This window comes from Phycodurus eques, chromosome 12 (assembly GCF_024500275.1).
Source record: "Phycodurus eques isolate BA_2022a chromosome 12, UOR_Pequ_1.1, whole genome shotgun sequence".
Lineage (NCBI taxonomy): Eukaryota > Metazoa > Chordata > Actinopteri > Syngnathiformes > Syngnathidae > Phycodurus > Phycodurus eques.
Genome location: NC_084536.1, coordinates 6,102,501 through 6,111,153, shown reverse-complemented (window position 1 = coordinate 6,111,153; position 8,653 = coordinate 6,102,501). Strand labels below are relative to the sequence as shown.

Genomic DNA, 8,653 nt, shown 5'->3' with positions numbered 1-8,653 from the left:
CCCAAATGGGACAACAAGACATGTTTACTCCAAGTTCATGGTGCTTAGCCACAACAATCAGATGAAGATGAGCAATAGGGGCTCTGCGGGTGACCTTCCTCAGGTATGCTGTCATCGCTCACAAGCCACGCTGTCAAAAGCCTGTTTCAGGTCAGAATTAACGTGTATTTAACAAAATCCCCATTCCTTTCAAAACTTTCAGAAACCTCTTTTCCCGCAGTTTCTGCAAGAATCGAGTGTCAGAACTGTAGCAGAGGACATGGCATTGAATATCCTGAACACAAAAGAGTGAGGGCGGGATATGGAGATTGCATATTTAATCTATTTATGACAGCATCCGTTGGTTTCCTCAGGGTGACAAATTGAGAAGTAGGGTGTCAAAACACCCCTGTATTACATTGTCGAATTAATTTACCCACATCCCGCCTTTGCTACAACCTTCACAGGACGACTGCAGTCCATTCTGTGTTGGTACCCTTGATGCGGAGCGACCTGGGTAAAAAAGGATAGAAAATTCTAGCTCGTAAAGGTGGAGACGCAGAGTCAATCTGACGCCGTTACAGCTCTGATGCTCCCTCTGAAAGTGGAGATTTGCCAGGTTGACTTCCCACACCATTCTGTGTCAAAGATGTTCAACTGAAAATCAGACAAATACAGAAACAAAAAACATAAAAGTAGCTTTTTAAATGATTTTTTTTTTTTTTTTAATGGGAAAAAACTATTCGCTACCTGGCCCTGTGTAAAAAGGCCCCTCCTTGTTAAATCATGAATTAACTGGCTAATCAGATTTTTTTGGGGTTAACTTTGACAGACCACACCCAAGCCTGATTACCTTCAGACCTGTTCAATCAAGAAATCACTTAAATAGAACCTGTTTGACAAAATGAAGTTGGCCAAAAGATCTCAAAAAGCTGCAACAAAATGTCACGATCCAAAGAAATTCTAGAACAGAGGAGAAATTAATTGACATCTATCTGTCTGGAAATGGTTACAAAGCCATTTCTAAAGGTTTAGGATTCAAGTGAACCACTACCCAAAAAATGGAGAAAACATTGAGCAGTGGCGAACCTTCCCAGGAGGGGTCGGCCTGCAAAAATGATCCCAACAGCACAGCACGACTCATCCAGGACGTTACAAAGGAACCCAGGACAACATCGAAAGAACTGCGGGCCTCCCTTGCCTTAGTTAAGGTCAGTGTTCATGACTCAACAAGGAAGAGACTGCGCAAAAAGGGCATCCATTGCAGAGTTCAAAGGTGAAAACCACTGATGACGAAAAAGAACATAAGGGTTTGTCGGTCTTTGGTAAAAATACAAAACTGAATGATTCCCAACACTTAGGAGAATATTCTATTGACTGACAAGACGACAGCTGAACTTTTGGAATGTATGTCTTGTTATAGCTGGGTGGGGGGATTCGAGTCAATTGACTTGACTCGCGTCGACTAGCTTGTCATGTAGTCCAAGTCAAAGTCAACTCTCTTGGCTACTAATCTAAAGTCAAGTCTTAAGTATTTGACAAGCAAGTCATAAAAGTGGCAAGCCATCTCGTTTGGTTTGCCTTTTGTTTTGGGGAGAAGGGGGGGGAGGGGGGGGTTCTCGCTAACCTGGCAACGCAGTCTGCATAGCCATGCAAGGCGGTCCAAAGATATAATAATACCAACCGCTAAATGCAGAAGTGAAGCAGCGTTGCTAGCAGTTAGTTGAGATTTAAAAAAAAAACAGCTGTGGAGACATTTGCGGGCATCACGAAAGATTCGGCACTAGAAGATGCCAGGTGCGTTATAGGTCTGTTGTATTGGATCACTTTGCATTACGATCACGGTGATTTAAAAAAATAAATAAATAAATACAAAATTGACAAGTGCATTCCACCATTAGTAAGTACAGTACACATTGTGAGTAGCTACGTTTGAATATAATTTTCATACCACTGAAGTGTCACCGTTAAAATGTGATCTGTTGTGTCGGCTCTGTGATAAAGCTGCTTCCACTATATTTTTAAAATTGAGACCACACTAAATGAAACATAACCTCGTCAAAGTCATTGTCACATATCCAGTCAGTCCTCTGAATGAGATTGTTTGATTCTAAATAGAGCCACATCCCTACTTATGACAGCATGTGCACACACAAGCATCCACATTATCTCTGTTTGTTTATTTATTTTTTACTTCTTTCGAAAAGATTTTTGGTTTTTCTTCAAATGAGCTGTACGGGTTGTGTCACAGTAAAGGTAAAAAAAAAAAAAAAAAAACTGTGGACATATTTTATATTGTTTTTGTTTAATGATTTTCTCTTAAGAACTATAGGTGTTACAAGGCTGCCACCACAGTTTGAAATACAATTTAAAACAATTCAGTGCAATAAATTCAATCAATTATAATCTCAGTTGTTGTTCATTGAGCTTTTATGAGGCGTGAATACTTTTTTTTGTTTGTTTTTGTTTTGTTTTTTAGTTGAATGATTTATGAAAAAGGATTTTATTACCGCTCCAGTATATGTTGCCACTGGAGCTAGATTGTTTGACTTGACTTGCGACTTGCTTAAACCAAGTAATGACTTGACTTGCCTGGAATTTAGTGGCGCCTCCACTTGACTTGACTTGATATGTGCCTTGCATATATGTGAGTTACTCCCACCTCTGTATCTGGCATATATGTAAAGCCGTTTTTCTGAAAAAATAAAATAAAAAATACAGTCAATGGATGAAAACATGATTTCTGCTTTTTACCAGAAAATCCTTGAAGGAAAATGTTCGGCCATCACTGTGACCTCAAGGTGAAGCACACTTGGGTTGTGCTGCAGAACAACGATCCAAAACACCAGCTAGTCAACATCATAATGGCTTAAAAACAAAATGAAGGTTTTCGAGTGGGCTAGTCAAAGACGAGACTTGAATCTGATTGAAATGCTGTGACATGACCTTAAAAAGTCTGTTCATGCCCCAAACCCCTCCACTGTTGCTGAATGAAAACAATTCTGCAAGGAAGAGGTGAAAGACTCATTGCCAGTCGTAGAAAATGCTCCATTTCAGTTGTTGCTGCTGAGGGTGGCCCAACAAATTATTTGGTTTAGGGGGCCATTTTTTTTTCCACACAGGGCCAGCTGCCTTTGAACTGCATTTTATGTTTACTTGGGTTGTCTTTGTCTGATACTTACATGTTTGATGATCTTAAACATTAAAGTAGGGAAACTATGCAACAACACAAGAATTTGAGAAGGGGGGGAGGCCAATACTTTTTCATGGTACTGTGTAAAAGTGGGCTTTTTCCTCACATTTGGCACTACCTGTAAAGCTGAAATATTGCTGTCTTGGTTTAGTCGCTATCATTGTGGCTAGAGCCATGTACACGCAACGCCCACTTCTGATACTACCTCTGAAGCATGATGTCTGTGATGATTATATAAAACTGACATTGGGGAAAAAAAAGGTAGAAAAACAGCTTTTACTGCCAGTGTGAAATGGCCTACAAGCTCTCCCATTTTTTTACTTCATTTTTTAAAAATATTAATTTGTATATCTTTTTTTAAACCGTCATATCGCCAATGTGTAAACTGGCAAATGCATGCACAAACAGTTGCATACATGCACACTGCCAAAGGGTTAAAAAAAAAAAGACCATCCCCCACTCCCACCCCCTTTCACTTTTACTGTGACCCACATTCCTCCTGCAGTGCGGGCGCACACACACACACACACACACACACACACACACACACACCATCCGATTCTGCTTAAGTGAGGAGGAGGAGCTCTTGTTTTGCACACTGTCTCCGCACAAGTGCCAAGATGGACGACTTCGCTGTAGTTGCATAAACTTCATGTTATCACATGCTTGAACGTTTGATTTGCTTTGAGGCTCATTTGTTGTGTAGCAAGTAGAAGCATGCGCATATACACTGGCAGGCCACAATATTAGGTGCACTTGCACAATCTAATGCTGTCACAATTTCCTTCCTTAATAAAGATACCAATGCTCAGTTTTTGATTGCCAGCGGCAAGGAGCTATTCATTTTGTTTGTCATAGTGGTTGGAGTTTGCAGTGGTGTAGAATTGTACTGCATCATACTGAAGAGTTGTTTCTAATATGTAATTTCATATTTAAGATTTTGGATATAAGCGGCCAAAATGAATTTCCACTGCAGGGTGTAGAGGCTCTCCCTTCGAGAGAGGGTGAGAAGCTCAGTCAGCTGGGAGGATCTTCGAGTAGAGCCGCTGCTCCTCCACATCGAGAGGAGACATGAGGTGGCTGGGGCATCTGGTTAGGATGCCTCCTGGACGTCTCCCTGGCGAGGTGTTCCGGAAACGTCACACCGGGAGGAGGTCCCGGAGACAACCCAGGACACGCTGGAGAGACTATGTCTCAAAGTTGGCCTGGCAATGCCTCGGGATCCCCCCGGAAGAGCTGGATGAAGTGGCTGGGGAGAGGGAAGTCTGTGCTTTGCTGCCCATCCCACCTGACCCTGGATAAGCGGAAGAAGATGATGGGATCATTAAAAATATTAGGAGCAGCTCTCAATATGATGCAGTGCACTAGATGTACAACCCCAATTCCAATGAAGTTGGGACGTTGTTAAACATAGTAGAGTTTCAAGTTGCACTGACGGATGAAGCACCAAACTGTATTTACTGACATTGGTTTTCTGAAGTGTTCCTGAGCCCATGTGGTGATATCCTTTACGCATTGATGTCGGTTTTTGATACAGCCTGAGGGATCGAAGGTCACGGCCATTTAATGTTGGTTTTCGGCCTTGCCGCTTACATGCAGTGATTTCTCCAGATTCTCTGAACCTTTTGATGATGATATGGACCGTAGATGATGAAATCCCTAAATTCCTTGCAATTTTACGTTGAGGAACGTTGTCCTTAAACTGTTCGACTGTTTTCTCACGCACTTGTTCACAAAGAGGTGAACCTCGCCCCATCTTTGCTTGTGAACAACTGAGCAATTCAGGGAAGCTCCTTTTATACCCGATCATGGCACCCACCTGTTCCCAATTAGCCTGTTCACCTGTGGGATGTTCCAAACAGGTGTTTGATGAGCATTCCTCAACTTTCTCAGTCTTTTTTGCCACCTGTCCCAGCTTTTTTTGGAACGCGTTGCAGCCATAAAATTCGAAGTTAATTAATTAATTTGCTAAAAACAATGTTGATCAGTTTGAACATTAAATATGCTGTCTTTGTAGTGTATTCAATTAAATATAGGTCGAACATGATTTGCAAATCACTGTATTCTGTTTTTATGTTTAACACAACGTCCCAACTTCATTGGAATTGGGGTTGTATCATAATTCATTTATATTTCTATTGTGGAACATAGGGTGTTGGGGGTTGACGTGCACACTTGAAAAAATACTAATGCAAATGCATAACGATATATATGCTATTGGTAATTCTAAAACAAAATACAACAAAAGAAACTATAATAGGTTAGAATATAATAATGATAATTTGTCCCAGGTGTCTCCATAGGCTAGCACCCCCTCCCGATTAAAAAAATAAAAATGATGGAAATATATGAATTTAACTCCATGTTTGGTATTGTGGCTACTGATTTAATCAAGTGGCCAGTGTTTATTAGGTTCCCTCTCTGGCCGCTTGATGGCAGCAGCGAGAGGCGTGCGTACGTTGGGTTTGTTGATGCTGAGGTCGCCTCTTGTGCATCTAACAGGGGAACAGCGGCAGCCTCCAACTTCCTGCCTTATCCTTCCTCCTGTTCGACTCGCCTCATCTGAGCGCCTTGTGCCTCCTGCACGCCGGGGCGGAACGAGCCTCTCCGGCCGAAGACTCCCGAGCGAGCCCTCCGACTTCCATGTGGATTGTTCGCGGTTCCTGCTTGTTGGAGCCAGCGAGGGTTTTCGGCGGCGGCAGCAGCAGCAGCAGCAGCGGCCGGCCGGTCGGCCGGCCTCGGTGGCTTGCAGCGGGCTCGGCCTTTTCCCATCACCGTCAACGCTTCGGTCGCGGAGAGGAGGAGGAGGCGGAGGTGGAGGAGGAGGAGGAGGAGCGGGCCTCGCGGCCACCATCGCCCCGAGATTGCAGCGCTGTCGCCGGGCGTGGATGAGCCGCCGGAGCCGAGCCAGAGATGGCTGTTCTCAAACTGGCCGACCAGGTAGAGCCGCTAGCCGTCGCTAGCTTTAGCCTGCCCGCATCAAGCGAGCTCCGCGCTTCACTTTCACACGCAACCGCAAGACGTTAAACCACATTTTCTAACAATTCGGCGCAAATAATTGCACTGGAAATGACTACTAATGTCACGTTTTAACCGGAATTCTGCAGCCGAAGTGCAGGGACCTGATAGCAAGTGTTCATGTCCTGATTTTTTTTTTCATTGACTTCATTAATTAATCACATTTGTAGAACCAAATTACGACTAGAGCATTCATAAGAAAGACCTGAAGGATCCTCTTGCTAACATTTCGTTACTCAACTGCTGTATCCGTCAAGAGTATATTGTAATATTTATTATTGAGAGGCGCCTTTATTGATTAAAAATGCATTTTTATTGGAAGCCTCTATAATGTCCCCCCACACACAAATAAGTCAAATAAAAAAAAAAAAAAAAAAAAAACATGTATTAGAATTTAGACAGTAATATAATAGAACTATCATTTTTTTCCTGAAAAGAGAGGAATTTTAATATTTTTTTTAATTAAGTGATACAGCGATGCACCTGCCGCACAATAAAAACAAAAAACAACCCAACTGTTTCTTGCTGTTTCTCCAAGTAGAACTATCACGCTTATTTGTCGTTCACAACATATCATAGCAGTCCTAATACAATGTAAATATGCCCTCCAGTGACTGGGCTCAAACAGCAATCTGACTGCACACTTTGATCCTTTGCTTGCATCTCTGTTTTAATATATTTTTCATAATAATTTGCCCAATCCCAAACAAGATCAATATTTAGTTTGCGAAAATGCTATAAGGCATTGTTGCTGAAGCATTTAGCGTGTAATATTTTTGCATCCGTCACCATCCAGTGAAAATCATACACAGTATCTCCACATTTTGCGAGATGCTTCTGTTTATCTGAAAAACAGAAAAGCAAGTTTTGTGTGTCCCCCCCGATAAAAATAAACCAAAAATACAAAAGATGGAAATACTCGCTTTTCAACTCACAATGGCATAAGTGTGAATGCATCCGTACAATAAATGCACAGAGAGATGTGTGCAAGGTTTGTTTTCACTTCATCACATGATCCTCTTTAGCGCTTATAAGCACTTAAGCACCTCAAGACCTCACCAAAAAAAAAAAGTGCTTCGAATGCGATTTTTGCACTCCAGAGCAGAAACGTGAGGCCCCAAAATGCTGCAGAGCAGGTTCTAGAATAATCTCAGTCAAACTGGCTTCTTTAAGTCTCTTATAGATATGTTAAATATCTGCTGACAGTTTTTTCCTCCTAAGCCGAGTTAGTGTATCCTGCTCACATAAAAGAAGAAACGAGCGAGGTGCTTATGCAACACAGCCCTCTCTTTTTCCACCTCTCTCGATATATGGATGCCCAATGGCCACTTCATTAGCTACACCTTCATCCATCGATCCATTTACCTCCGCTTATCCGAAATCGGTTCCGTTTGAAAATACAATCCTTATAATAAATTAGAATAAATTAATAAACAGTGGCCTCTAAGTATGAACAAAAGCAATTGGACAAGCTGTTTTTTTTTAATAGATATTAGATAGCAGAAAATTGGGGCCCGGCAGATTCATTGACCGAAAGATTTTCGAAATTGACAAAAATCGATTTTTTCTGATTTTCTTTCTTTAACACATGAAGACATTATAGCAGGCAGCACGGTGGGCGACTGGTTAGAGCGTCAGCCTCACAGTTCTGAGGACCGGTGTTCAATCCCCGGCCCCGCCTGTGTGGAGTCTGCATGTTCTCCCCGTGCCTGCGTGGGTTTTCTCCGGGCACTCCGGTTTCCTCCCACATCCCAAAAAACATGCATGAATTGGAGACTCTAAATTGCCCGTAGGTGTGAGTGTGAGTGCGACTGGTTGTTTGTTTCTATGTGCCCTGCGATTGGCTGGCAACCAGTTCAGGGTGTACCCCGCCTCCTGCCCGATGATAGCTGGGATAGGCTCCAGCGCGCCCGCGACCCTAGTGAGGAGAAGCAGCTCAGAAAATGAATGGATGGATGGATGGGACATTACAACATAAGACAAAGGTAATGACATTCAAACAAAAAATCCCCCCAGAAATCTTCAAAAAAAAATCGACCAATGTTTGCCAATTTCTTTTTTTTTTTTTTTTTGTACACTGACGCTTTACTACATAAGACAAATGTAATGACATTCAAGCAAACAAACGTTTTTGTAAAGTTTCAGCGTTTATCTATATTATTATTATTTAAATTAATCATCTGATTAATCAGTTACCAGAATTTTATTCTGCCAAATATCGGCATTGGCTGCAAAAAAAAATCTATATCGGTTGGACCCTATTAAAAATAAACAATGACCTCTAAGTATGAGCAAAAGTTTTTGGAAAGGCAGTAAAAAAAATAATGATAAAAATAAATGTAAAAAGAATAAACAATGGCCTCTAAGTATGAGGAAAAAGTAATTGGACAAGTAGATTAACAAAAACAATGATAACAATAAGTTGAATGCAAAATAAACAATGGCCTCGAAGTATAAGGTCAA

At 41.7% G+C, this 8,653-nt stretch overlaps 1 protein-coding gene across 7 annotated transcripts in view; it reads left to right on the top strand.

Moving 5' to 3' along the window:
- The first annotated feature begins 5,677 nt into the window (after positions 1-5,677).
- Positions 5,678-8,653, top strand: part of ankrd44 (ankyrin repeat domain 44) — a 49,139-nt gene continuing 46,163 nt past the window's right edge. For all 7 annotated transcript variants that reach the window (XM_061691196.1, XM_061691197.1, XM_061691198.1 and 4 more), the window contains exon 1: positions 5,678-6,112. In XM_061691196.1, coding sequence (XP_061547180.1) covers positions 6,086-6,112 — 27 coding nt within the window. In that variant the 5' untranslated portion in view covers positions 5,678-6,085. The remainder of the gene's footprint in view (positions 6,113-8,653) is intronic.